At 51.2% G+C, this 27,512-nt stretch overlaps 13 protein-coding genes across 13 annotated transcripts; 6 read left to right on the plus strand and 7 right to left on the minus strand.

Annotated features, from left to right (window-relative positions):
* Positions 1-155: 155 nt before the first annotated feature.
* Positions 156-2,465, minus strand: lysF (homoaconitase LysF; the record flags this gene model as incomplete). Its single annotated transcript, XM_067618464.1, has 1 exon — positions 156-2,465. The coding sequence occupies one exon, from the start codon at positions 2,463-2,465 to the stop codon at positions 156-158; it is 2,310 nt and encodes a 769-aa protein (XP_067476471.1).
* A 268-nt stretch (positions 2,466-2,733) lies between these two features.
* Positions 2,734-3,918, minus strand: ASPBRDRAFT_131689 (cytochrome b5 reductase family protein; the record flags this gene model as incomplete). Its single annotated transcript, XM_067618357.1, has 1 exon — positions 2,734-3,918. One exon carries the CDS (start codon positions 3,916-3,918, stop codon positions 2,734-2,736), a length of 1,185 nt encoding a protein of 394 aa, XP_067476472.1.
* A 374-nt stretch (positions 3,919-4,292) lies between these two features.
* On the plus strand, positions 4,293-6,169 carry ASPBRDRAFT_131966 (putative amino acid transporter; the record flags this gene model as incomplete). The annotated part of the gene is made up of 2 exons (XM_067618383.1): positions 4,293-5,324; positions 5,378-6,169. The coding sequence occupies 2 exons, from the start codon at positions 4,293-4,295 to the stop codon at positions 6,167-6,169; spliced, it is 1,824 nt and encodes a 607-aa protein (XP_067476473.1).
* A 523-nt stretch (positions 6,170-6,692) lies between these two features.
* Positions 6,693-8,938, minus strand: ASPBRDRAFT_297416 (glycoside hydrolase family 32 protein). The gene is made up of 2 exons (XM_067622697.1): positions 7,341-8,938; positions 6,693-7,254 (listed from the first exon to the last, which is right to left on the minus strand). Exons 1-2 carry the CDS (start codon positions 8,740-8,742, stop codon positions 6,824-6,826), a joined length of 1,833 nt encoding a protein of 610 aa, XP_067476474.1. The 5' UTR covers positions 8,743-8,938; the 3' UTR covers positions 6,693-6,823.
* A 670-nt stretch (positions 8,939-9,608) lies between these two features.
* Positions 9,609-11,317, plus strand: ASPBRDRAFT_131854 (uncharacterized protein; the record flags this gene model as incomplete). The annotated part of the gene is made up of 3 exons (XM_067618373.1): positions 9,609-9,821; positions 9,891-10,187; positions 10,241-11,317. 3 exons carry the CDS (start codon positions 9,609-9,611, stop codon positions 11,315-11,317), a joined length of 1,587 nt encoding a protein of 528 aa, XP_067476475.1.
* A 313-nt stretch (positions 11,318-11,630) lies between these two features.
* Positions 11,631-14,125, minus strand: ASPBRDRAFT_57745 (CeGAL family transcription factor; the record flags this gene model as incomplete). Its single annotated transcript, XM_067627793.1, has 5 exons — positions 11,631-11,906; positions 11,957-12,554; positions 12,613-13,641; positions 13,731-13,822; positions 13,994-14,125. 5 exons carry the CDS (start codon positions 14,123-14,125, stop codon positions 11,631-11,633), a joined length of 2,127 nt encoding a protein of 708 aa, XP_067476476.1.
* A 532-nt stretch (positions 14,126-14,657) lies between these two features.
* On the plus strand, positions 14,658-17,033 carry ASPBRDRAFT_297461 (uncharacterized protein). Its single transcript, XM_067622699.1, has 5 exons — positions 14,658-15,346; positions 15,420-15,441; positions 15,505-15,777; positions 15,838-16,032; positions 16,097-17,033. The coding sequence occupies exons 1-5, from the start codon at positions 15,093-15,095 to the stop codon at positions 16,982-16,984; spliced, it is 1,632 nt and encodes a 543-aa protein (XP_067476477.1). The 5' UTR covers positions 14,658-15,092; the 3' UTR covers positions 16,985-17,033.
* Positions 17,034-17,686: 653 nt separating this feature from the next.
* Positions 17,687-18,906, plus strand: ASPBRDRAFT_131593 (polysaccharide deacetylase family protein; the record flags this gene model as incomplete). The annotated part of the gene is made up of 4 exons (XM_067618344.1): positions 17,687-17,792; positions 17,896-18,473; positions 18,595-18,698; positions 18,771-18,906. 4 exons carry the CDS (start codon positions 17,687-17,689, stop codon positions 18,904-18,906), a joined length of 924 nt encoding a protein of 307 aa, XP_067476478.1.
* Positions 18,907-19,135: 229 nt separating this feature from the next.
* On the minus strand, positions 19,136-20,440 carry ASPBRDRAFT_132312 (replication factor C subunit 4; the record flags this gene model as incomplete). Its single annotated transcript, XM_067618425.1, has 5 exons — positions 19,136-19,361; positions 19,424-19,846; positions 19,902-20,001; positions 20,061-20,281; positions 20,352-20,440. 5 exons carry the CDS (start codon positions 20,438-20,440, stop codon positions 19,136-19,138), a joined length of 1,059 nt encoding a protein of 352 aa, XP_067476479.1.
* A 695-nt stretch (positions 20,441-21,135) lies between these two features.
* ASPBRDRAFT_198784 (uncharacterized protein) lies at positions 21,136-21,771 on the plus strand (the record flags this gene model as incomplete). The annotated part of the gene is made up of 3 exons (XM_067621237.1): positions 21,136-21,484; positions 21,546-21,614; positions 21,674-21,771. 3 exons carry the CDS (start codon positions 21,136-21,138, stop codon positions 21,769-21,771), a joined length of 516 nt encoding a protein of 171 aa, XP_067476480.1.
* A 102-nt stretch (positions 21,772-21,873) lies between these two features.
* On the minus strand, positions 21,874-23,177 carry ASPBRDRAFT_132660 (protein GET4; the record flags this gene model as incomplete). Its single annotated transcript, XM_067618461.1, has 4 exons — positions 21,874-22,463; positions 22,522-22,674; positions 22,778-23,034; positions 23,134-23,177. 4 exons carry the CDS (start codon positions 23,175-23,177, stop codon positions 21,874-21,876), a joined length of 1,044 nt encoding a protein of 347 aa, XP_067476481.1.
* Positions 23,178-23,709: 532 nt separating this feature from the next.
* ASPBRDRAFT_132488 (DXO/RAI1 family decapping nuclease) lies at positions 23,710-25,302 on the plus strand (the record flags this gene model as incomplete). Its single annotated transcript, XM_067618445.1, has 9 exons — positions 23,710-23,784; positions 23,842-24,084; positions 24,156-24,187; positions 24,241-24,268; positions 24,318-24,325; positions 24,382-24,485; positions 24,534-24,704; positions 24,788-25,087; positions 25,157-25,302. The coding sequence occupies 9 exons, from the start codon at positions 23,710-23,712 to the stop codon at positions 25,300-25,302; spliced, it is 1,107 nt and encodes a 368-aa protein (XP_067476482.1).
* A 563-nt stretch (positions 25,303-25,865) lies between these two features.
* On the minus strand, positions 25,866-27,433 carry ASPBRDRAFT_132120 (tRNA dimethylallyltransferase; the record flags this gene model as incomplete). Its single annotated transcript, XM_067618403.1, has 2 exons — positions 25,866-27,257; positions 27,335-27,433. The coding sequence occupies 2 exons, from the start codon at positions 27,431-27,433 to the stop codon at positions 25,866-25,868; spliced, it is 1,491 nt and encodes a 496-aa protein (XP_067476483.1).
* Positions 27,434-27,512: the final 79 nt, after the last annotated feature.

A 27,512-nucleotide genomic window follows, 5' to 3' on the forward strand; every position in this document is an offset into this window, starting at 1 on the left:
TTTGTCTTTAATCTTTTTTTCTTTCATGCGGATCGTCTCTGTTCAAAGAAACATCCACCCTGCAACCCCATAACGAAGACTGGAAGGCTTGGGTATCATAAGAATCACTTTGTCGACAGAGTCATGCGCGTTTCATTCCTGCTGAACCACTTGCTCTACGCCTCAATGGCGTTCTTGACCCATTTCTCCAGACCACCCTTCGCAATGATTTCCTGCACGTTCGGCGGCAGCTCACCCACCTTGTGAGTCCACTTGGGTCCGTTCTGGCCTTCCTGGATCTCAATCTGGCTGCGCCGGACATCCCAGGTCAGAGTCCAGCCGGTCCGACGGGTAAGCTGCTTGTCGCCGAACTCCTCGCGGAGACGGCTAACCAAGCGAGGGACCTCCAGACCCATGAGAGCATTGTTGATGCTGTTTCGCGAGAAGATGTTGCCAAAGCTACCCGACACAACCAGGGGAATCTGCTTCGCCAGGAGAGCAGTAGCCGCCTGTTCACGGGAGCTACCACAGCCGAAGTTGTATCCAACGACCAGGATGTCACCCTCCTTGGCAATGGAAGCGAATTCCTTATCATAGTTGGACATGCACACTTCCGCCATCTTCTCCACGGGGACGTTGTCTTGGTAGGTCCAGTATCCGGGGTAGATGGCGTCCGTGTTCAGGTTGTCAGCATCACAGAACACGATCTCGCCAGAGACGCGTTCAGGGAAACCAGGATACACCTCAGTCAAGCCACCCTCTTCCTCAGCCTTCTCCTCCGGGGCAAAACGCTTCTCCCCATCGGCGACAAGGTCATCCAACTGACCAATGATCTTCTCAAGAGCTTGCTCGGCATTGATCATGCGGTCTTCCTCGCGAATACCATCGCCCTCACCGCGGACAACTTCAGTCCACCCTTCGGGGGTCTGGTACCAGCCAGGACCGCTCAGCTTGCCGCTGAGAGCACTGGCGGCAACAATTTCGGGGCTACCCAAGTATGCCTTGGCCTCCGTGCTACCCATGCGACCCTTGAAGTTGCGGTTCGACGCACTGATGCCGACCTCGCCGGGCTCCAGCAATCCCGTTCCCAGGCCGATGCAAGGTCCGCATCCAGCGGGGAGGGCCGTGGCTCCAGCCTCCAGGAGGGTCTGCCAGTCACCAGCTCCTTCCGCAGCAAGCTGTTCGGGGATAGACGCGGCAGCAATGTAGAACTTGACGCCATCAGCGATCTTCGGGACCTTCCCGCCGTTCTTCTCCGCCGCATCCTTGAACACCTTAGCAGCAGCGGCGATGTCCGAAGCACGAGAGTTGGTGCAGGAAACCAAGTAGGCCTTGTCAACCTTGATATCCTGGGCTTCTAGTTCCTTGAGGGGGGTGGCAATCTTAACCGAGTTGGGGCCAGAAACGTAGGGAGAAAGAGTCGAAAGGTCCAGGAAGAGCTCCTTAGCATACTTGGCACCCTTATCGGCAGTGAGGGGGTTCACAAACAGCTGCTCGATGGCCGGGTGGGTGAAGTTGCGAGGAGCCAGGGTCTTGAACGGCCCATCAGCCAGCCCCATGGCCGCAGTGGTGGCCTTGCCCTTCAACCAGCCTTTCAGGACGCTGTCCATGGGGAACAGTCCCGACAGGGCACCCCACTCAGTCGTCATGTTGGCAATGGTCAACCGGCTATCCATGGGCAAGCTTCTCATGGTTTCCTCAGAGCCGGTGAACTCAATTGCATGGTTCAGAACATCATCCTTGTCGAACAGACCGCACAGAGCAACGATGACGTCCTTGCCAGTCACGCCGGGGGGCAGGATACCGGTAAAAGTAACCTTGGCCACAGGAGGAATCTGCCACCACGTTTTACCGGTGGCCCAGATACTGGCCGCATCGGTTCTCACAATGGGAGTTCCAACCGAGGCCACGGCACCGTAAGTGTTACTGTGACTGTCCGAGGCAACCACCAGTGTGCCGGGCCAGGCAAAGCCTTCTTCAACCATGATTTGGTGACCAATTCCTCGACCGGCGGGATAGAACTCGACACCGTGTTGCTTAGCAAATTCCTCGATCTGGCGGTACTTTTGCAGGTTCTTCTCCGACTTGTTTTGGACATCGTGGTCGAGAGTCATCACGACCTGCTCGGGATTGTGCATCTTGGAGGCACCGATCGACATGAACTTCAATGCGACGGGCCAAGAGTTGTCATGGGTCATGATCCGGTGGGGAGCGATAGTCACATAGTCGCCGGACTTGACGAACTTGCCATCGGGCAGTCCTACGGCGTACTTCTGGACAATCTTTTCCGTCAAGGTCTGGGGCACGGCCCGAGAGCTCTGCAGGGAGGAGAAAAGTGCGGCGGAGGAAGGGTCGTCCAGCTGGGACTGGAAGACATCCTGGAAAAGGAAGCGGGTGGAGGCGAAAGCACGTCGTTGGGGTGTACTCGGCACGCGGAGGGTAATCCAGCGCCTGCCAGGGCCGGAGGGCAACAAACGCGACTGCATCTTCAGACAGAAGCGTCAAGGATGGGGGAGGGACAGAGAAAGAAAAGAAAGAGAAGGGAGAAAGTTGAGTGACTCAAAAGTTCACAGTTGAAGGCAAACTAAAGGGAAGCCCCGACGCGGACCCAGACCCGATGATCGACCAATCACAAACCAGGCATTATGTCTTGCTCCGCTATCGGAGGATTCTGGGGTAAAAGACGGAGGAAGGTCTATTGTCTATAACTCTATATACTCTCTATCGTACATTGAATTTTATATTTATGTAAGGTTACAATTTCCACACGGCCCAATCTTTCAGGTTCAATTCTTTGAGAATTCCCCGGAGTGGTCCCTGCAACTCCATTCCTTCGGCCCAGAGCTTTGGTCCTGCCATATAGCTAATGAAGCCCTCCGGTCCGGAGACCAGAATTAAGTTGTTTGTGCTCTTGCTTTCTCCCGAATCCTGGGAAGATGGGCCACTGCTGGTGGAGTCCAGGATAAGCTGCTTCCCGATGCTGGTGCCTTCCTCATCGACCAAGTAGTCCACGGTCACCTGTCCAGGATATTGTGACCGAAGAGCCTCCAATTCACGGACTATCAACGAAGCGCCCGTGTTGAGGGGTGGCTCAACAGGGCCGCTTTGGTTGCCCTTCGAAGATGTGAACAGACCGGAGAACCATGACCTCGAGGATGCTGTTGTTGTTGTAGGCGTAGTAGTTTCACTCACACCACCAGCGCAGTCTTCCCGTCTCCTGTTAGCCCAGAGAATATGTATTCTAGGCTTATGGTTCTCGTTGGTGCGGCGAAGAAGCGTATGCCCAGCTTGCAGGGCAGGGGCAATTCCCGTGCCTCCGGCAATGAACAAAATCCGCTGCGTATCCGGAGGGATCTCACATTCAATCCGCGGACCACGTACTTCAATGGGCGCTCCAATCTCTAGACTGTGCAAATAGCGGGAGACCTCGCCGAACGAGTCCTTCCGAATGAAGAAGCGCAGACACTCGTCTTCTTCATCCTCCGAGCAAGTGGCTGGCAGGGGAGTGTAGTCTCTTCCAATCTGCAATTGTGGCTGTTTGAACATCACACTCCAAACACCAGTCTTCCATGCTTCCTCGTAGACGGCATGGTTGCTGCCATCAGCCGCGGGTGGCTGAAGAACGAAGTAGCTCCCAGTCGATGAGACGGGTTCGCGGGATACTAGATAGTATGGCGTAAACTTGATCGGATTCAGAGTCGTCGAGTCCGGACCGAGTTGCGACCGAACCAGGGCACCAATACCCGCCGCAGCGGCGGTTATAAAGGCGTATCGCAGCCATCGTTGCTGCTTCGGCGGCGGAGTAGATGGCGGAGAGGGGGTAGGAGACGACGACGAGGTGGAAGCATGGCGTCTGAAGGGTCGGATCACGAGCCTCCCGGCGGTGGGCGACTCATTGAGTTGGCGCAACAAGCCCTGAGGAAAAGCGCGGGGCTTCATGGGTGGTGAAGGGAAAAATTGGGGCAAATGGATGGGGAAGTGGAACATGACGCTATAAAAAGCAGACCGGAGATCTCATTGCGCTAAGCCCCATCGGGCCGCGGACGCAGGGAGTCGCATTTCCTTCGTCGTTCTTCTTTGTCCCTCAATAGATCTTTTCAATGCTTCACGCTTCTTCCTCCCCAAGCCGCTAAATTTCTTATCCCTTTTGCATCTGCTTCCGCCTATTGTTCTGTTCAGGGGAGGAAGAATTGCCCGTTCACTCCGTTGCTCTCTCGACTGGCATGGAACACCGCCCCGTGCCCCATCCTTAACTGCCCGCTCTCGTGCTTCCAGCTCCTAGCCAGCATTTCATTCGACTTCCTTTGGGCGGCATGTCCCATATAACCTTTTCGAATACCGAGTCCAGGTCGGGCAATTACCATGCTCCCAGGGATTCCCTCGAACTGGCATCTTTAGCCTCTTCGCCCGACTCCGCCCCCAGGTCTTCCCGCTCCTCGTCCCCCTCGGGCATTTCGTCGTCGCGCAAGCTCTCCCTCGAAGATGAAGATCCCCTTTCCAACTCCCATCCACAATCACAAGGCCCGTCAGGGCGTCCCCGATCGGCTCGCTCATACTCGATATCCTCAGCATTTGACTTCGGGGCAACATTGTTTCCCTTGTCGCAGACGACCGGTGGTTATGCACCGTTGGGGGTCTCGTCCGCAGACCGAGAGGCCGGAGTCGCTGATGGGTCCTTGGAGAGGAATAAAACATTGACATACTTGAATGGTCTATCTCTCGTGATTGGGCTGGTGATCGGCTCAGGTATCTTCTCATCCCCTAGCCAGGTCAATGCCAATGCGGGGTCACCTGGTGCGTCGCTGATTGCATGGGTTGTTGCTGGCTTACTCGCCTGGACGGGAGCAGCCAGCTACGCAGAGCTCGGTGGAGCTATTCCCTTGAACGGAGGCTCCCAGGTGTACCTTTCCAAAATTTTCGGGGAGCTGGCGGGCTTCCTTTTCACGTGGTCTGCGGTCTTGGTTCTGAAGCCGGGCAGTGCAGCCATCATCGCAATCATCTTCGGAGAATACGTCGTGAGGGCCTTTGTTGGCGCAGACGTGGAGACTGTCAATCCCTGGATCAACAAGGCTGTTGCGTTTGGCGGAATCTTCGTGGTGACGTTGTTGAACTGTATCTCGACAAGAGTGGCTGCGCGCATTGGTGACCTCTTCATGTTCTTCAAGTTTGTCGCATTGCTGGGCGTCACCATTATCGGTATCATTGTGGCCATCACAGGTCACTCATCCAATGGCAGTGCCAACAAGGAATGGAAGACTGGCTGGTTCGAGGGCACGAACCTCGACATATCTGCTTGGGCTGTTGCTCTGTACGCGGGTCTATGGGCCTTTGACGGTTGGGACAACGTACGTTCATTTCCATCGCCATCATTCCACACCTATTTCTAACTCCATCCTAGACAAATTACGTGACTGGTGAATTCAAGAATCCCAACAAAGATCTCCCACGAGTGATTCACACAGCCATGCCACTAGTCATCCTCTCCTACCTCCTGGCCAATATCTCCTACATTCTCGTTCTCCCTCATTCCACTATCGAAGCAAGCAATACCATCGCCGTTCAGTTCGGCGACAAGGTGTTCGGTCACGTGGGAGCCCTCATATTCGCACTCATCGTATCCGCAAGTTGCTTCGGCGCCTTGAATGCCACGACCTTCACCAGTGGCCGTTTAGTTTATGCAGCCGGAAAAGAGGGCTATCTGCCCTCCATTTTCGGCAACCTATGGACTCGGGACACATCTACCAACCGACTTCAGCGCCGCTCCTGGGCCACCAAGGTCTTTTCGCGTCTCTGTGGAGATGGCACGCGAATTGGCTTCACCCCCATCAATGCCATGGCACTGAACAGCACTCTCACCCTCATTTACGTCATTGTTGGCGAATTCAAGACCCTTGTCACCTTCTACGGGGTCGCCGGGTACACTTTCTACTTCGTGACGGTGCTCGGTTTGATTGTTCTTCGCGTGCGGGAACCCTACCTGCATCGCCCCTACAAGACCTGGATCTCCACTCCCATCATCTTCTGCTGCGTTAGTCTCTTCCTTCTCAGTCGGGCCATCATTGCAGAACCGCTCCAGACATTGATTGTCATCGCTTTCATCATCGCCGGTGTCCCAGTCTATTACTGGCGCATCTACAAACGCGATGGTCGTAAAGCGTTTCCTAACTGGAAGTTTTGGCAACGCCGGTGAGATCGATCCTATAATTTCTTCATGACCCCTCAGCAACAACACCAACAGCAGCAGCAACCGGTAAATTAGTTTTATGATATGACCACTAGTATTTATGTTTCTCTTATAATACTCTTTTCTCTTTATTCTCTTCTTCACTGAACGCCTGTCTTTTCCTTATAATGTTATTCTACTTCTATTCATCTTATTTTCTTTCCTCTTCTCTTATTCTTGACAAATTATCTTATATATCGGTTGGGTTTAGTTGGTTGGCAGGACGGTCTCCCATGATAATCATCTGATGTGATACCCATTCGCATATTAGCCGGGGTTTTGTTTTCACAACGGAAAGGCCAGTTCAATTCAAGCGGGGATGCTTCGAGGCATTTGCGTTCAGCTTTGCATATCATCATCGAAGTTATGGCGATGGGTGGAGTTTCATCTTTCTTCTATTCTAGGGTCTATTCGGGCGGGGGTTGGAGGGGGGATATGCCACATATACGTGTATAAAATAGAGATTCATTGAAAGGGGATAATGAACCGAAGCCTCTTGCATATCTATGTCTAGAGTTATAGCTCTCAATATTTGACTCCATACTGAGTCTGCAGGTCTCCAAAATCAAGCCTAATACCTAGTCATATATCGTGTTCTCTTGATTCTAACCTCATGGTATCTCACTTGGGCATCGACTTCCGTATTCTCAATTGCTCAACCAACGAGACACGATCATGTTTATTGAGGCCCAACCCATCCCAACTGTCTGCCTGCAGAACCACAGCCGGAGGTTCATCATGGTCAGTCTCCCCCTCAGCGAAGAAATGCAGTTCACACCGGGAGGCTTGGTCAGGTGGCAGATAGATACGGGTGGAAATGACAGTGCGCTCGTTCACATATACTTCGAGCACGCTCGTATCCCAGAACGCGTGAATCTGTAGCGTCTCTTCTTTGTGTTCTCCGGACGGAGTTTCGAACGTGAATAGCGTATGAGGAGCAGTCTCCGGTTCATGATTGATGCGGGAGTCATGTGGAAATGGCCGTTGGATGCGGAAGGTTTCGCTGGATGGCTCCCAGTATAGAAGAGTCCGGCGCGGCGGGTCTGCATGAGCTGGTTGGTGTTGGTCGATATGGTTAGTGGGTGAAAACTGTAAAGCCCAACATCTGTGCCGGTACGGGGACAAGGAAGAGACATACTGGTACCATGGCGGAGTTCTATGCCTACTCTGCCGCATCGGTTACTGACGGAGAATTCGGCGTAAGTTTCCCATTTTGATGTCGTCAGGGAAAAGTGGGAATGGAATGGAGGACTACAATTGTCCAGTCTTCCTAGGGGCAGATGATCAATATGCATGCTGCTCGTCTTACTGTGAAGAGCTTTGAGCCGTGGATCTGGGTAGACACCCAGCGTTCGAATGGTGAACGTTTGTTGTGTGTCCTGCTGCGTCTCGATAGAGGTTATGGAATTCAACTCTGAATGCCTGGCTCGTTTGACATGGCGCAGAGTGGTCAGTTTCACTACCCGTGGGATAGACAACATGCCGCTCCATCCTTGTTGGTGTCGAAGATCATCTGGCAGGTTGTCTTCTGTAATCCAGCAATAGACAATCTGCTGGCCTGTGACAGGGTCCCAAAAGCTATTTGCCGCATAGCCGCAACCGTGATCAAAGACGCCAGAAAATGCATAGGATGCGAGAGCGTCGGTGGTGCTATGCGGTTGGGTGCTGGAGCAAGGCTTAATGGACATCCAAAGCTGTGATCGAGGTGCCTTCTTCCGGTCTTTTTCAGATAACAGACCCCCCTCAGCCCCCATGAGGACAAAAAACCGAGTAATATCCTCGTCGTCCGTCATAGGAATCCAGTTGACGACTTCCCAATTGACTCCCAGGTCGCCGGACCAACGGGAGGGTTGGAAGTTGAGCCCAACATCAACCAGCGGCCCCAAGTACTTCCACTGTCGTAAATCGTGAGAATCGATGGAGTACACAAAAGCTGTTGGGGTCTGTCCGGCGATACCTCCCGCGATAAAACCGCAGAGGTCGGAGGATGGAAATGCCTCGGGCTGTTCCCGCATGAACTGCCAGACGCCAACGAAAGGATCCCGCCAGCCTGTTACTTGGATATTCGGGGGTGAGCGTGGTATAACTGGGTTGCAGTCAAGACGCTGCCATGTCAACCCCTGGTCATGCGAAGTGGCTAAACTGACCGATTCGGAGCCAGGCACATACGGCAGCGTGTAATGAATGGGAAGGCGCTTTACTGATGTGTATATAACAGTAAGGGCATTCGGGGCTCCATCTACAGCATTCGGTCGAAAGCAGCCTGTAAAGACACCACAATGGTCGTATTCGGCGGTGGGCTGCAGACATGGCTCCGGATAAACCTCCCAATCAAGCAGATCATTAGACACAGCGTGCCCCCAGGACATATTGCCCCAGTCATTGCCTTTCGGGTTCCACTGGAATGATAGGTGATAGAGACCGGTTGCAGGATCATATCCCAGACCGCACGGATCATTCATCCACCCGTGGGGGGCAGTGAAATGGTAGGATGGCTGCCATGGCTGGGCGTCATCTGAGGGGGTAGTTTTCCGATCCATCCGATTTGATGTTGCGTTTAAGCTGGAAGAGGGATAGCCTTGTGGTTGATATGCAGGAGACGCTGGGAAGGTCTCGAGGTTAAACGCTTGTCGATTTCAGTACTCCCCATTGGCAGGCAGGACAGGAACCCTCTATCAGGCCAAGGTTGAATCCGTCACAGAATCAATCAGTCGTCACCTTCGGTATTCCGCATCAACACCAAACGATAAAGCTCAAGGTCCGAAAGTGAGACGGCAGCCGCTGCAGAATCCGGTCCAGCCGAGTTTGTCTGCCTGTAGTGGACGACGGATCTTGTCATATCGTGGGGCATGATTCAATCCCCGGAGGATCTTCGGCGAAAATAACCCCAGACTCACTCAGCTCACTCTTACTCGTTTTCAAACGTGTATATTCAGCAAACTGTGGAATGAAAAGGTACCCCACGCCAGATTCGTTCAATCAACGGGGAGAATCTGTCCCAGGCCTGAAAACGGCTGCATCCAACTCTGTCGTCGCATTGTCCCGTAGGCATTCCCATCGTGGATGCCAAACATGTTCTCCCCCGGCTGATGATAGAGTTTAAGCCAAGGGACGATGGCTGGAGACAGGATCCACTAGCGTGGCAAGTGGAGCCACGAGAGAGAAACCTTGCCAGTGTCCGCATCAAGATACATATAATCCCCATGGGCCTGCAATAACGATTTTTCTGGGGACGGGCTGGGTGACGCGTCTCCCCCCTTGACACTTTACTGGGCTTGTTTCCTGCAAATAGTCCCTAGCAGACTGATGGGTTCCCAACACTGAGGAGGTCAATGAAGTATAACGATTGATTGGCGCCTGCGATGCCATTCAATCTCTCGCATTTACATGCATGAGGACAGTCGCAATGACCAATGACTTGAGCGCCCATACCCCTGATACCATCAAAGATGTCAGCCTTGTACAGCATGTCGATTTTGCCTCAGAGAGCAGAACGTCCTCCAAGGAGCGTACAGTGAATTTCTTTCTGCTTCTGACTTGCGCCGCTTTTGGCTCGGCATCATTGGTGTTCGGTTTTGATGACAAAATTATTTCGCCTGTGGCTGCATTAGGGCCATTTGTAAGTGTCACTGAACTATCTGTAAGGCAGAATCACAGAATGGTTCCCTCAGGCTAATAGAAGGTGCAGGTCGACAAATACCAAGGACCTGAGCCACTAACAGGGAAACTAGTCCTGACGGCTCGGAATCAAAGCATATTGTTCTCCGTTCCTCTAGTAGGTTCGATCCTGGGGGGGTTAGCTGCCTCTCCGCTAAATTCGCGATTGGGCCGGAAGTGCCCCTTGTTGATCGCATATATAATTTCCATCGGTGGGAGCTTGCTCCAGGTACTGGCCCCCAACCTGGGAGCATTTGTCTCTGGTCGATTTATCAATGGGATCGCCACCGGGATTGCCAATAGCACGGCCCCCTTGTATCTGGCAGAGGTGTGCATGTCGATGCTCCAGAGTCTCAAGAAACCTCACTCACCGTGTGGCAGGTCGTCCCTGCCTCTATGAGAGGAAGAAGTGTATCGCTGATCAATATTCTGACCCTGGTAGCTGGTGTCTTAGGCACCATTGTGGTGTTGTGCACTCACCACATGAGGGGCCCGAGTTCGTACAGGATTCCCTTGACAGTCCAGTGTGTCCTGCCTGCGTTGCTGCTCATCTGGACCTTGCCTTTGCCCGAGAGCCCACAATGGCTTGTTTCTAAAGGCAAATTAGAAGCGGCCCGCAGCAACTTGCGAAGACTGCGCCGTTGCAATGAACAGCGGGTCGACGAGGAGCTCCGAGATATGGAACTTTCTGAGGGACACAATCCTGACTTGCATGTGTCCTTTTGGAAAATTTTCTCCAAGAAGCATCTTCAGCGCACCCTGACTGCCGGTTCTTTCTACTCTCTAAATCAGGTTTCAGGCATCATCCTTTCAACCACATACAGCACGGTCTTCCTGTCCGAGATTGGCATCGGAGACCCCTTCACTTTAACTGTAATAGCTTCTTGTTGCACTCTTGCGGGTACAATCGCTGCGCCGTTCATGTTGGACCGGGCTGGCCGCCGTCCGGTAGCTTTAGCGGGCTTGAGCATTCTTTTCGTCATCGACCTTGCGGCTGGTGGTCTGGCGTTCAACAAGGGAAACCGACATTCAGCTATAGCAATTGCGGCCTTGTCCTTTGTGTTCAACTTCGTCTGGGCCTCCTCCTTCTCCCCCTTATCGACGCTGCTGCCTTCGGAGATGGCTACGCCTAAGCTTCGTCACCACACCATGGCGTACACAATCGCCTGTGCCCAAACAACCGCAGTGATCACGACACTAGTGGTGCCCCAGCTAACCGCGGCCGATGCAGCAAATCTGGGGCCAAAAACATATCTTGTATTTGCCGGCTGCATGGCGGGCATCCTGGTTTTCGCCTACTTTTTCATCCCAGAGACTAAAGGCCGCAAGTTTGTGGAAATCGACGCAATGTATGATGCCAACATTCCTGCATGGAAATGGAGGCAGTATTGGTCTTCGCTCGAGAAGGCCACTGGTTCTAGTTCCCAAGGCTCCAACGCCTCTATAGCAACAAGCTGAAGATGAAACCCATTTCGTTCAGTCAGTGTTGTCATCCATGTAAGACATACGAAGTTGTACCACGTGTATTTACGGCGATGTATTCAGAAAATCTCACTACAGCCTGGCCATTTCAATGCCTTGGCGTGGTGTGATGACCTCCTATTGTACCAATCGTGCGCTTAGACCAGACCAACAAGATAGGGTAACAGTTTCCAGAACCACTTTGTGATAAAAACCCAAAGCGCCAAATATAGAGTAAGAACACAGATGAAGAAGGGAATTCTGAGATATCTTAGAAAACGCATGGATGCCAGCAGTATGCAAGCTCATGTTATTGTGAGCCCCAAGCATGGCCAGTACCGTCCAAAGAGCCCAATAATGTTCGATACTTTTCCATGAAAGGATGGTTTCCACCTCGCAGACTGTTCAGCAGCAAGAGAAAATCTTCCGTTAGAGTTTTGGATACCAATTGGCCACCAGCAATTGATACCTGCGGGTTGGGAATGGCTCGTGCGGGTGATGCCAACGTGGTGCCCTTCGCAAGAGGCATCTGAACATTGAATAAGACGCTAATGGCGCCGACGGCAATATCGTACAACTTCTCGGCCTACTTTGATTAGCTAATTCCGTAGAAGGGATATTCAACTTGGTACATACGAGCCCTATTCCATGAGCTTCCATGGAGCTCAGCCGCAGGGATCGACAGATGTCAAGCGTCTCTTTGGCAACGGAAACGGCGTAGTGGAGACCAAGTTCATGGTGTTCAGATGCAGGCCGTAGCAACCCATGAGTCGAACAGAGCACCCAAATGCGATTTTGAAGCCACTTTTTCGTGATAAAGACGTCTGCACATTGAGTTTCTCTTAACCCTATCGCCGGGCGATTTCCTTGATTGTCGCCTAGGGTTGACTTGGAGCGCTCAAACCAGTCATAACCTTTATAGCGCTCAGACTCGCTAACTCGGCTGAGATTCTGGTGAATTGATAAGGCCTTGGCTTCCGTCAGCTTCTCGCAGTAGCCGGTGTTGATGTTGCATCTTTGGTTCCAGCAATCGACAACATCCTCGTCAATGGCATCAAACAATTCCATCAGACGAGCGAGGCCCATCATCCCTTCAGCATCCTTTTCGTTATGGACAATGATGCCAGAGACCACACTATGCGTGGCACTGTGAATGAAGTCATGAACAGGTCGCATGCTGAACCCCGGTCGACCCCAGAAGGTGATGGGATGCCTTCGCTGTAATGCATAAGCTCTGTAAGAATTGCTAGTTAGTGACAACTCAGAGTGGGCCCGATCCATAGGTATAGTACCTCTCTGTGATTGACAGAACCAGATACGTCCGTAGTCGTTGTCCCTTCTCGTCGCTGGGCAAATCTCGATATGAATCCGGGTTGTTCAATCCCATTGTAGCAGCAAGGTCAAGAGCCTCCCTTAGGCGGAGCCATGCAGCGTTATGCTGGTTGCTGCCAAACAGGCACCCAAACAGGAAGAAACTAGTAAGGACCGCTTCAACTGTTGGGTGTTCTCCGAAGTCCGAGCAGCTTCGCATTCTGGTTGCTTCGTTCATCATGGACCGAGCTTGATTGGCCCGAGAAGAAGACGTCGGTCGCTCAGCTATCTCGATCGGTTGGGTCAGGGAAAATGCGCACAATGCGAGAAGCATTGCGCCAAATTGCGGGTTTCTGCGATGTTCCTGGGACAGCATTCGAATGAATAGTGACGAACGGTTTAGCACCGGTAACGTTGGATGCAAACGATCGAAATAGACGTCAATCCAGGGTATCATGTTCGCTTCCACAATGGATGAGGGCCATAGCGTGTTTGTCTCATTTGGCGGTGGATGGAGGACATTGGGCCCGGACATGGGTACACTTGCTGCCTCCACTGGGTGTGACTGTAGACCTGTAGAAGCAGCCTCCGTTTGTATGATCGACGGAAGCGAGGCTTTCAAGTAGATATTACTGCCCGGGAAATCGAAGACGGGTACCTGACCATCCAATGTATCTGGAAGCCAGTATTCGACGTCATTGCGCTCATTCCAGCTGACGCTAGTATTACTATGAGTTTCAATTTGAGGGGCCCCGGAACTCCAATTAGGTGCAATTGGGGCTGGTGGCTGAGGATGAGAAAGCTCCACGGGTACCGAGGAGGCCTCATTTTGCATGGGCCAGTGTGCGGCATCCTGAATTGGCTGAACGGTATTGGAGCTCCCGTCTCCTCGCGAGGGTGACTCCGTCTGATAAGGAAAGGCACCTGGGAGGGGATTGGAAGCTACTTGGGTCTGTGAGCTATTCAAACCCGATAAGTTGGTCTGCTGCTGCCGGATCTGAGACACACGGCTTTCGATACGCAACGGATTAACACGGTCAGATTGAAAGAAACATAAATAAAATAAGCAACTCAAAGCCAGGCGGGCATTCAAACTCACTGTCCAGTAGGACCACGTTTCTTTTGTGGCTGGAAAAAGGTGCATTCAAAGCCCATGGAAACACATGCCCGGCATGGTTGGGATAGACTACACTGCAGTTACGGGAGGCAATTAGCTCGGCTGACCAGACCTCGGAAAGATAGTAAACATGAGTGGACCTCGGGGAGGGTGTCTGGGATAGAGAAAAAGAAAAGCAGACAGGGGGACCCCAGATCGGAAGTGGTCCGTAGGAATCTACGTAGTAGCAATAGTATATTACTTGCCTTGATCTTGCGGAACTTGCATTGGTCGCACGCACGTTTCGCAATTGCGCCGGAGGACTTCTTTCGGGAATCGGTGCGGATGGCACCGGTCATGGCTGATGTTGCAGCGGCACCAGCATTGGGGGGATTCATGGTGGCATGTCCTCAAAGTGAGGGCCTTATTGGGAGAGAACTTAGTAATCGCGAAACAAATCAAAGGACATCGAACAATGCATCTCACGAGTCATGAGCATTGTTGTGAACAAGTTCGAAATTGTTTCCCAACACGCCTCGGAGCTCGCAGCCAGTGATGGAAAGCGTCGGCAGCCGTGAGGAGAAACGGGAGATTCGAAGGGGAAAAGCTGGCCGGCGTGTGGCCGGTGGATTCACTGGATTAGACCCTGGTGGAGCTTCCACCTCCTCTCTCCCCCCAGCCAAGTCACTCCATATTTATCCAATCCTTTTCCACGCTTCGTATTAAACGCCCAAACTTGGTATCGTTCTGGTTTCCCCAGAATCTCTTTGAGATGATCTTTTTCAACTATAATTCAAAGCGTGTATATGACTGACTGTATGGATTCATTGGCTGCACCTCCACAACATCAGCTTCCGCTTAGACATCCTCCCCCAGAAAAACCTTCGCGGGTTGATCAGCGATCCACCGGAATTACTTCGGTGTGCCTTGACTAGCCAAGGTTCAAGCAAACGCAATCTAATCCTCCTCTAGTGATGGGGTTGTTTTTCCTATCATGACTGAATTCGAGCGATTACTCAGGAATGCCTCGCTTCGCTAACAAATGACCCTTGATCCATAGTACTAGTCAACCCCACCTTCAACTGGCACCACTGGCCACTTAATTGCCGGGCTTTGCGTATCTATTCTACCCCGAGACCTGCCAGATTGATGACCCCAATTTATGTTGGGCCCGCACTATCTAGCAGATAAGTCCTGGTGCGGGCGCCAACTGATACTAGCACTGAGTGATAGTAGTCATCCGTATATATACTAGGGCCAAAGTGCCAACGGGCGTAGTACTAGGATCCCTTGGTCCGTTTGTGCTTCAACCACTGATACTACTACTACTACCCATCTTGAAATAACTTTACCACCAGTACCACAATGGGAAGCCTCCAGCCGTGGGAGCAAATTGTCTCTCAGAAGCGTTCTCTCCGGAATCAGCTCCTTAAGCCATATCAAGTCAACGATATCGACCGGCGTCTACCCCAGCTGTTCTCTGTCCAGGAGCGCACGCGTATTCATGAAGATCCTGTGATCCAGGAGATCACTGACATCGACAGCATACCCAGGCTCTTCGAGTGCCTAAAATCCGGCAAGTATACAGCCGAGCAGACGACATTAGCTTTCATCAGAAGGTACTATAGTTATGATATAATTTGAATTGCCCAATTAGCAGTTTATCCCTTTGACTGACTCTTCTGGCCCCAGGGCTGTGATAGCCCATCAGCTGGTGAGTCAATCTGAGAAGAACTAGTATGTTTACAGATCACCACTAATATGTATGGACCGACAGACCAATTGTCTCACCGAAATCGTCTTCGAGGACGCCTTGGAACAAGCCCGGCAACTCGACCATACTTTTCAAGAAACCGGTCAAGTCAAAGGGCCACTTCACGGCATTCCGGTCACGGTGAAGGATCAGTTTAACGTCAAGGGTGTCGACACAACACTTGGCTACGTGGGCCGTTCTTTTGCTCCCGCTACCGAAGATGCAGTTTTAGTGCAGATGCTGAAAGATATGGGCGCTATCATACTGGCGAAAACTAATTTACCACAGAGCATAATGGTTTGTACCCTCCTGGCTCGTTGGTAGAGTGTCAGTGTTCTAACCTGTAACTTGACTTAGTGGGCTGAAACAGACAATCCGCTTTGGGGTCTGACCGTCAACCCACGGAATCCTGAGTTCACACCAGGCGGTTCTACCGGAGGAGAGGCTGTTCTACTGGCATTGCACGGCTCTATCCTGGGATACGGAACTGACATTGGCGGCAGTGTGAGGATTCCGCAGAGTCACATGGGCCTGTATAGCTTGAAGCCTACTGTAAGTCATAACACCTTGATCGACATGACGCTAAGGGAAAGTGCCATGACTGACAAGCGCATAGAGCAGTAGGCTTCCGTACCATGGCGTGCCTGTGTCTACGGAGGGGCAGGAGCATGTCCCCTCCTCTGTTGGTCCCATGACACGAGATTTATCATCTCTCTGCTATGTAAGCCGATTGATTGCTAATGCACAACCGTGGCAGTTAGACCCCAAATGTACTCCACTTCCCTGGAACGACAGCGCGTACGAGGAGGTCCAAGCCCGGCCTATGGTAATCGGACTTATTTTGGACGACGGGGTAGTGAAGGTCCATCCTCCCATCGAGAGAGCGCTCCGGGAGCTTTCCGCAAAGCTCGAAGCGCATGGTCACGAGCTAGTCATTTGGGATGCTTCCGATCATCTAGAATACATCAAGCTCATGGACACTTTCTATACAGTGGATGGGGGTGAAGACGTTCGCCGCGATGTGGAAGCTGCTGGGGAGCCTTATATACCCCATGTGGAAACCTTGGTGAATCGCGGGAAGGCCATTTCCGTTTACGAGTACTGGCAGCTCAACAGGAAGAAAGTTGCGCTGCAAAAGAAATACCTGGATAAATGGAACGCAACGCGGTCTCCCTCTGGGAAGCCCATTGATGTCCTCTTGGCCCCGACAACGCCCCATCCTGCTATTCCCCACCGAACGCTGCGGTGGGTCGGATATACAAAGATATGGAACTTCCTTGATTACTCCGCGGTCACATTCCCAGTAGATCAGGTGCGTGCTGAAATGGACGAATTGCCAACAGGATATCAACCGAGAAACGAACTGGACGCATGGAATTGGGGGCTTTACAATGCGGAAACCATGAACGGCCATCCGGTCAATGTTCAGATCATCGGCAAGAAGCTAGAAGAGGAGAAGGTCTTGGGAGCAGCGACCGTCATTGAGAAGATCTGGCGCAGCTAGATCATGGCATCTATAGCATAGTTCAATATCATTGGTTCAGTGTGTCTGACACGTAACTAATCAACTACGGGGCCTGTGTCTGACTATCTACCTCCGATTATCGAGAAAAGAGATCTCTCTCCATCGCCCCGAGCGCAACCCCCACTTTCCCACGAGACTTACTCCAACCGGGCCGTTGGAGTCCTGCCAGAAGTGGAGGCACCCACTGTTGGAGTAAGTCACTATACTGATACAGTGATACTATGATTCAGTCCAGAGTAACTTATCTAGATAGTCAACTAATATTTACACATCTGCAAGATGCAGTATCTACTAACTAATACTCCGTAGTAATAAGTCGAGTAGCATATTGTACACTGATAAGCTTTTTATTGCTGAACTGTCAACTCTCTCAATGCCGTTATCGCGCCTTATCTCCTTCCCCCTCCGATCATTTATCAGAAATGACCGAATTATTTAGTTTCTCCCCCTCATCAGTCCCCTCACTGATCGACTATAATAAATGGAATGCCCCTGATCAAGGCTGGGGGGAAGAGTGACTCCTCGGTTAATACTGTAGACTTGACTTCTTGCTTCTCGGCATTCAATCAACTTACATACCATCAGCTACATATACTACTATACAGAACTCTGCCACATTATACTACCAGATTGGATCCCATTGTTCCCCAACACAGAAAACAAAAAGGACTTGACTTCAACATGGGCAAGAAGCGCGTTCTCGTCAGTTACGGCGTCGACATCGATGCCGTCGCCGGCTGGCTAGGTTCTTATGGCGGCGAGGACAGTTCCAACGATATCAGTCGAGGTAAGTAGGAAACAATAACCATTGAACAAACAAAATACTGTACACTTTCCTTTCTACGAATCACACACTCACTCACCCACTCACCTACTCACACAATTTACAGGACTCTGGGCCGGTCACATCGGCACCACACGCCTCCTTAAACTCTTCTCCAAATATAACATCAAAGCCACCTTCTTCATCCCAGGCCACTCCCTCGAGACCTTCCCCGAAGAATGCGCCATGGTACGAGACGCCGGCCATGAGATCGGCCTGCACGGATACACGCATGAAAATCCCTCCGACATGACCATCGAGCAGCAGCGCGACATCCTCGATAAGACCTATCACATGCTGTACGATTTCACCGGCAAGCCGCCGCGGGGTATTGTCGCGCCATGGTGGGAAACCAGTAAAGAGATGGCGGATTTGTTGCTCTCGTATGGAATCGAATATGATCATTCCATGTCTCATCATGACTGTCAGATGTATTGGTTGAGGACGGGCGATTCGTGGACGAAGATTGATTATTCCCAGAAGGCGGAGACTTGGATGAAGCCGCTAGTTAGGGGACAGGATACAGGGCTTGTGGAGATCCCTGGGAATTGGTATATTGATGATTTGCCGCCGATGATGTTTATTAAGTCCGCGGCGAATAGTCACGGCTGGGTGAATCCTAGGGATGTTGAGGATATTTGGAAGGTGAGTTTTTCTTTTTTTTCTTTTCTTTTCTTTTTTTTTGCTCTTCTTCCTTTGGGTCTTGGGAGTTTCTTCCCCCGCTACGCATTTCTTAGGGCCTTTGGAGTGACTGATGTTTTGCCAGGATCATTTTGACTACTTCTATCGCGAGTATGATGAGTTTGTCTTTCCTATGACTATTCATCCCGATGTGTCGGGTCGTCCGCATGTCCTTCTTATGCATGAGAGGTAAGTGAGGAGCTTGTCTGATTAGAACTGCCTTGTGTGTGTGTGTGTAGACGGCTTGCTGATTGGGTCTAGAATCATTGAACATATAAACAAGCACGAGGGTGTGGAGTGGGTGACTTTTGAGCAGATGTGCGATGAGTTCAAGAGCAAGAACAAGCCGCCGGAGGGCGCTAAAATGCCTTCTGCTCCCATGCCAGCAAGGAAGTGAAACCAAACTGTCGAGCTGGCCACGACTTGCGTAGTCTCCAGCAAGCATGATTAATGTATGAACGGAGTCTAATATATGATACCTGATTCTTATATCAATGATAACTTGAAAATCAAAAGAAAGTGTTGATATCATATGCTAAATACCCCAGGACTTGACATCGCCTTGCTTTATAAACGCCCCAAACTCCAAGTTATGCCCGCATTTAATTTACACTTTCATTCTGATCTCAGTTCTTCGGTGGCTCAAAGAGCTGCGGCTTCATGTTGATTTTGCAAAGCTTCGCAACGCAGCCGCTAAGCTGGAGCAGTGACTGCACGCCGTCTAGGATGCGCATGTGCGTAAAACCAATTTCCCGGATGAATTCCAGCTTCGAATGTTCTGACAGAGTGGGAATTGTCTTGGTCACACGGAACATGGTACTGATAATATCATGGGAGGAATACCCCAAATCCCTGAACATATGGTCAGAGTGTTCCCAAAACAAAACATCGGCAGACTGCACTGGGATACATACCACAACTCATTGAGTGTCTCCAACGCCGCATCGATCTTGCCTTCCCAGCAGGCCTTGATCATTGCCTGGACCTTGATCGGGTGCGGGCTGTCGACCACCCTGAAAACGTTGTCCCCACTGACGAAACCAAAACCTGACCATGTACTTTGCAGGTTGTTGATAGCCTGACGCATGTCTCCCTCGGCACTGAATACCAGGGCGGCAATGCCCTCTTCATTATGTTCCACTTTCTCGGCGTCGCATACTTGTTTCAGGCGCTTGACGATTTGCGCATCGGTCAATCGGGCATAACGTAGGATAGCGCATCTCGACTGAAGCGGCTCGATAATCTTGTTTGACTGGTTACAGGCGAAGGCGAATCGTGTCGTCGACGAGTAAATTTCCATTGTACGCCGCAACGCTTGCTGGGCACCTGATGTCATACTATACCATCCGTTAGCCACCAGGAAGACGATGTAGCTCGGTGTCTGATACGTACCTATCCGCTTCATCAAGGATGACAAGCTTATGGCGCCCAGGCGGCAAAGTGACTTTCTTCTGGGCAAAGCCCTTGATCCGGTTTCGTACCACGTCGATACCTGTAAAGCAGACTAGATTAGAGCTACCTCTCCCACGTCTCAAAGTGCGATAGACGTACCTCTTTCATCACTAGCATTTAGCTCCAGGACTGCCTCCTTATATGCGTCTCCCAATAGCTGTCTCGCCAAGCACAAGATCGAAGTTGTTTTTCCAATACCGGGCATGCCCGAGATGATAACGTGCGGCATGTTTCCATCCTTAGCGATGATTTTCAAGCGCTCGACAGTTTCTGTGTTTCCAACAACGTCATCGAGGAATACTGGACGATATTTCTCCACCCTGTTGTTGAATGTGCCAGTCAGACTTGGTGTTTTGGGCTGGTTTTAGTGCTGGGACCTGCTGCACGTACCAGGGCAGTTCATAATCAGGAGGGGCGCCGGCCGTATGCGCCTTGAGGCCATTGCGAGAGGCACTCGCTGAGGATTCCGCTTGAACCATAGCGAACAATAATTGACGTAAGTTATATGCAACCTCAGAGTAGAGACGTTGTGTGCTAGACCGAGTACAGGAACGAAAGCGCTGGTGATGGGTTAGAATTGAAGAAGCGGGAGACGCGAAAGTCGAGGCGGAGACGCGTCGGCATAGATTTGGCCCAAAAAGGTAGTTAATTGTTCGCCGGTGCTGGAGCCAAAAGCTACTGGACTCCTGCACAATTCCCCAGAATTTCATTCATAACAATGGGATGATGCAGACTACTATCTTTCATTCGGTAACTGAGTCAGGTATAGAAATACCGGCTTTGATTTGCTCAAGCACGCATTCGACCTCAGAGGCAGCCAGTTGACAGATGGGTTTTGCTGGTGATGCTTTCGGAGTCCCGCCTTACGACTTCACCTCAATACTAATCCAGGGTCCTCTGTACTCACGCCCCAAAGCCGTCGGAAATTGTTCCAGACCAGCAATTATTATGCTCATCCGCCCTTCTATGTCGGACATTTTTACTTTCACCATTCAGTTCTAAAATTTATTAGCCCAGTCCCTTCAGTTGCTACAACATCGACCTTACGACTACCGACACCAGTTTTACCTGGGCTCCAAGCATATTGCTAACCAGCCGAGACATCCTTACAAACTATACTTAGATTGCGTACCTATTCAATATTCCTCTACCTCACCATCCTCACGCCTCCGCGATGGGAACAACCTCCGTCCGCCGCAATCTCTTCCACCACCACATTAGCAAACGCGCTGGCTCGACTGGCCCTGCAGGTTCATCTGCGCAGGGCAAAACTAGTAACGGAAACTCTGGCCTATCGTCGCAGCTGCTGCAGTCCGCTTCGTCTGATACGTCTACATCCCTAAGCTCTGGATCTATCGACAACGGGGAAATCGTGGTTAAGGACAAGAACGGCAGCTACAAGCTTGATGTCCCTGTACTACCCCCCTTGGTTGGCGAAGACGGTGAGGAAATGGAGGGTATAGAAGGTGTGGGTGATGGTTCCGGCGCAGCAGGGGGCAATTTAAATGCGCAAGAGAAAGAAAGTAAGTGGAGATTCAGCTCTGCCCCCGAGCACCCAAGTCAGGCGAGCTAACCAAGGACTAGAGATGGAAGCAAACCTAGTTGAGATGATGTATCGGAATCGAAACAGACAAATGAGTATTGAGCCAGCCGGTGAGCCTCAATTATAGTTGAAGATTTATGTCGCGATGCAATTCAGCTAATGTCCATAGAAATCCTCAATCGTATACAACAGAGCCTTCGGAATAAGGTTGCCGCCTTGGAGGAAGATAACTGGATGTACGAGGCTGAAGTCGACTCGAGGGCATAACCGATTCGTTTGCGATTCGATGGTCTATACTAATTACTATGCATAACGGATGATGCCTTCAGACTGCCTTCTACTACATCGTCAAATTCCTCATAAATCCCTCTAATCGAGCTCCATACTCGTCGGAGGCGCTTCCACCCTCTTCGATCCTCCTCTGCCCTGAGGTGCCACCCGAGCACCAGCATTATCCTGACCGCCACCAAACAACATGCTTCCCATCATATCCAAGAGCGGGTTGGTCTGTCTGGGGACCTTGATTGCGAAATATTGCTCGCCTATCTGAGACAGTGCATCATCCCAGATTCCGACCTCTCTGATATGGGATGCATAATGCGCAGTCAACTGCTTATACAGATCCGAACTACCGCGCTGGATTGTAAGAAGCAGCATGCTGATGAAGTTGAGCAAAGGCAGCGCGGGGAAGACACGGACGTCAGAGCTAGCGCTACTGACATCTTGCACGCCGAGTGAGGGGTTTGCGGAGGAGAGCTTTGACGTGAAGATAAGGAAGGCTTTGTTGGCGCTGCGAAGGTTACCGATCAAGAGATACGGGAATACTGCGCGAGAGGCATAAACTGCGGCAGTGTGCGGTTCGTCATGAGTGTACCACTCGTACTCGAGTTTGGCCAGAGTCTCAGCTGATTCCGAGGTACCGAAAATGAGATGCTTTTCCGCGTCATAGGGTTCGTGATCTAGAGACAGCTGTTATGAAGCCGCCCTCGAAATCAGAATCAATATGGGTCTGCGTACCTTCCGCGTATACCGATCCAGCGGCATGATGCAACTCAGGGTCGCCGCGTTCCAAGGGTCCAAACCTGCCACTCCAACCGATCATCTCCTGGATAAACCTCTTCCGGGTAGGCTCTTCGGGTGGAAATTCGTGCAGAAGTTCGATTAAACGCTCTGTAGGTAGAGAGGGTGCCGTCAGCCAGCCCGATTACTCCAAAGCTCCGTAGGACCTTTAACAAGTGCTGCAGTATACAAGAAGAAACAGACAAGCACTCACTCTTCCGTGCCCGCCCTTCCGTATCGTCATCCCCTCCAGTAATCTCCCACCCCGCCTTTGTGTAAACTTCAATAACCAACATGATTGCCAAATCACCGCCACTGGCAGAAGCACCTTGCTGAGATCCAGCTTTCAGTAGAGCAGTGGCACCGCCAGCAAGAAGCTCTGCCGCTGCATCGTAGTTCGCTTGCTTGATATACCGGGCGGCGATGACCCGCAGTTGCTGGTGAGCCTCATAGTAAGCACCAGAAGCGATCCTGTAGGAGACATGATGCGTCAATTATCAAATTCTTCCAGTAAATCTTGTGAACATGGGAAATCTGTCCTTCGCGGGAAGCAAGGTGGTGTTGGCTCACTTCTCTCGTTGTCGAGCAATTGTCTTGTCAATGCGTGAGGTCATCTTGAACGGATGAATCACAGGGGCGATTGTCAGAGGTCGGAGATGCAGTAAAACCGATGGTGTGGTCTAAAGATACAGCCCACTAGGTATTTTAGAAGGGTAAAGGCCAAATAAATCGGCCGCAACAAGTTCGACAAGGCAGGGACTGAAGATGGTTAACGACGTCAAGCCACTGCGGCCGGGAAAGTTGATGCCGGGCGACTTTTGGTGGGGACGCGCTTCGGTTCTTCCAGAACGACGGGAGCAGCTGGTCTGAACTACTGCAACGACGATCTACTTGCTTCTTCCACTCCGCATTTGCGAGCTACAGGTTCCTTACCTATCTGTATTGGAGCTGAATGGATTTTGCATTTATTACAAATTACTTTCCTCCTTAGCAACGGCAGTACACCATTGACACTTTAGTTCATGTGGCCTTTACCCCTGGTATAATCTCGTGAAAGGCGCGCGCGCATGGCAGAAAGGATACATAGAGTCAACTTTCTGCGCATTTACATCCAGTCACCACCATCCCCCGGCAGTATCTCAAAACATGGACCGCAAGGCCTTTGATATTCAGCCCATCGGCCGCTTCTACGAAGCTAGCGCTGCTATTCGACGTCCGAAGGTAAGCTTAGTATCATCATTCCTGAATGCCTGAAGCCGGCCCTTAACCGTTGTCCAGGAAATCGCATGTTTCTCTTACGATGATGAGCATAAGTTCCATCTCGGAGATTCATCGATGAAATACTACTATCCACCATGCCTTCCCGCGGACCTGAACCGCGGGTTCGAGTCGTTTCAAAAGCTAGATGATTCAGCTGATGAGCATCTAGATGCTCTACTCGAGACAGTCATGGCTCTAGAAAAAGAAACTCATAAGAAGTGTGAAGCTGATATTATCACATGGAGAGGCATGATGACCAAGGTAGACACCACCTTCAATGAGTATCAATCGTATACCAGGACGAATTCATATGCTCATGTTCCATTATCTAGATCCTTGCAGCTCCTTTTGATAACTTAAATGGGTGTGTGTTCTCGATTCGTCGATTACCTACTTCAGCTATTGATTTGCATACAGCTTCGAAATGAACGCGACCTGCTTTCAGGTATGTCATTGGCCATCAACTCGGGGGCTCTTTGCTAACGTGCTTCCAGGGAACAATGTTGGTTCATGCTAGTCTGTCTTATCTACTGGCTTTCGATTCTAATAATCGGTTAGATTTATCGAAGAGAACAACAGCTACAAAAATGAGCAGAAACAGATTCAAAAGAATCAACGAATGCCTCCGGGGATGGCATCCCAGGATCTTATGGCCTACTGGGGTAAGAGCTCTCTTTCCCTTATCCCAGGCAGTGTTATTGACCAGTCAGGCTATAAATTTGAAACACTGTCGGTACTTAACCAACCATGGGATCCGACTCCTCGCAGAGAGATTGAAAGCCGAGAGGAGCTCGTTGTAAACAACAATGCCCAGTATTGTTCAGTGGTGCGCACTGCAATCGGCCACGCACGCCTAGTCATCGGTGGGGAAGTAGATGCGAGTATGTCATAAGACCACCTAGCACTCTGTCGCAATTACTTGCAACAAACGCAGATATCATGTCCTAACACACCCTATCTACAGTCTGGGATTGCAAACCTGAGCGAAAGGAAGATCCCATCCATTGGGTAGAACTCAAAACCTCCGCCGAGATTAGGAATGACCGTGATATGGTCAAGTACGAAAGGAAGCTCCTGAAATTCTGGGCCCAGTCATTCTTGCTCGGGGTACCCAAGATCATTGTCGGTTTTCGGGACCAACATGGAATAGTCCATCGTCTTGAGGAACTCGAAACTGCTGCCATACCCGGAAAAGTCAAGAAGCTTGGCCGGGCGACTTGGGACGGGAATATCTGCATTAACTTTGCTGCCACGTTTCTTGAATGTGCGTATACCTATAACCTTGCCCGCTCGAAATAAAATAAAGAAGCAGGGTCCGAACTGACTGATACAGGGCTTAAAACTACCATTCAAGAGGAAGGCACATGGAGAATACGCAAACGTGAGAAATCGTCGCTTATCGAGGTCTTCAAGGTGGAAGAGAGTGGAACTGGCGATATAATCTCACCAGCATTTTCAGCCTGGAGATCCAAATCTTGAACCATACAAACGCTGAATCGTTGGCTTTCACCTTTTTTTCCACTGTTCTGCGTCAGTGGACTACTCTTCCGCTGGAAGAGAATTTCGGTGCTCACCCAGTCGCGCAAAAGTGATAGGGCTGCTATCAATTCAGCGAATAGGGACATGCATGTCTCTTGGCTTGATGCATTGGAACTCACTTGTGACATCGTCTGGACCGACTCGGTCTCTGGACCTAATCAGCGCAGTAACTAGTATGTGCTGTGCAGTCACTGCATATAAATGCTTCATATCTAATATCTGTTCACTGCCCCAAACACCAAGCCAGACGCCAAACTAAGCCAGAATTCAGGGGTTTCTTCAAGCAAATGATGTTATCTTCCTGCCGGCCATCGATGTCTTGACCGCACCTGCTTTTGGCAAATATTTACGGCATGAGCGTCGACCTAGCATACACTGCGCTGAGGGGTCTCTCTACATAGTTAACCACGTGTCTCTGATACATATCTGCATTGTAATGCAAGGCACCTCGGCTATGTTGACAATCATATTGAGGCTTCTAGATATTTGTCTGTCTATGTGACTTAAGGGGACGGAGGTGCCTGTACATCGGGCTCCGCGGGAGATTCAGAGCCCTTCTCCTGACCCTCGTGTAGCAGCTTTTGTCGCTTTCGTAGATATTCATCACGCGCGGCCCGTTTGGCGGCGCTCTTAAGAGCTCTCCTATGGACTGAGCCGTTTATGTGTATTTGCCATTGCTCATCGCCCATCATGGTCTTGCGGCAGACGTCACAAGTCCTGCATTTGGTGACGGATCCAGAATCCTTATGTGGCTGCGCCTCTTTGGCGCCCAAAACTGTCCTTGCGAGTTCTGACAGTGACTTCGGATCGGGAGTGGGCTCATCTTCCAACAGAGCGCGGACAAGACGTTCAGACGGCTCGGTGATATTCTGCTCCCATGCGTCGACGTTGGTGCTGTCGAGGAGGTAGAGACGATTGGTCGAACTCGCATCTGCAAGGGCCTGCCATAACTTGTTTCTGATCCATTTTATTTGAGACATGGCATACTGCCGCGTTGCAGTCTTGATCGACTCAACGCCGGCTTTCTTGAGGGTCTCTAGCTCGGTCTCATCCACCGAGCCGGCATGTAGTGCTTCGAAATAGGGTGCTAGCTCTTTGTATCCGATAGAAACCCATACACCGCGGCTCTGGTCGACGGAGACGCCCTGGGATGTCTTTTCCTGGAGATAATCCGACATCTGCTTGGCTTCTGTCATCAGCCCTTGCTCTAACATTCCATCTACTCGCTTGTCCAGTCGACTGTTGAGTGTCTCCTTCTCCGAGTGCACCCAGAAGATCATCGTCGGGAATCGCAAGTGACCGGCACCGGTAAGGGAGTCATCCCGAGTCAGGGCTGCCTGCTTCATCCGCTGTTGCTCCGCGTAGATCTCCGACGCGGGCCTGCCGGTCTGGAAATAAATCTCTAGGGAGCGACGAATTTTGCGTGCTTCATTTGGATGCCATCGATCCGCCATGACTGGATCGACCTCTCTCAGCTTTTGTAGTACCACCTCGGTGGGAGCGTCGAGGATGGGCCATTTGATGGAGGACTTCGGGTCGTTATCTTCAGTCAATTGGCTTCTTGCTTCTTCCTGCGCATCCTCCACAGTGGCATCCTCGCCAAGTAGCTGGTCCTTGAACAGAACAGCCTGTGTGTAGTAATGGGTACCGCCGACGAGGATGGGAACTTTCCCTCTGGCGTGGATGTTGTCAATGAGTCGGAGACTTTCGCGTCTGAATCTGCCCACAAACCAGGGTTGTTCCTCCAGCTCAACGCAGCTGATCAGATGGTGCGGGATACCGTTTCGCTCCTCGACGGGGATCTGGTTGGTGATGATGGGGAGACCGCGATACATTTGCATGGCATCGCCGTTGATGATCTCCCCATTAAATCGCGAGGCTAGGTCCACTGCAAGCTAACTGCAGCCGTCAGTAAGCGGTGACTGGCAAGGAGAAGGAGATTTCAGGATTCTGGCGGAGTAAACTCTCTCACCTTTGACTTGCCTGTGCCAGTGGCACCGACGACAGCAATAAGGGGCTTCATGGCAGAGGAGCGTTGGAGAGACATAGAGCGTCGGAGAAACGATTGCATGAGGGGTTGAAACGGGGCCAAGTTAGCATCTTTGCCTGGACAGATCCATCTGGCGAAGATAACCGCGAGCTGATGGGCT

Source organism: Aspergillus brasiliensis (genome assembly GCF_001889945.1).
Source record: "Aspergillus brasiliensis CBS 101740 unplaced genomic scaffold ASPBRscaffold_11, whole genome shotgun sequence".
NCBI lineage: Eukaryota > Fungi > Ascomycota > Eurotiomycetes > Eurotiales > Aspergillaceae > Aspergillus > Aspergillus brasiliensis.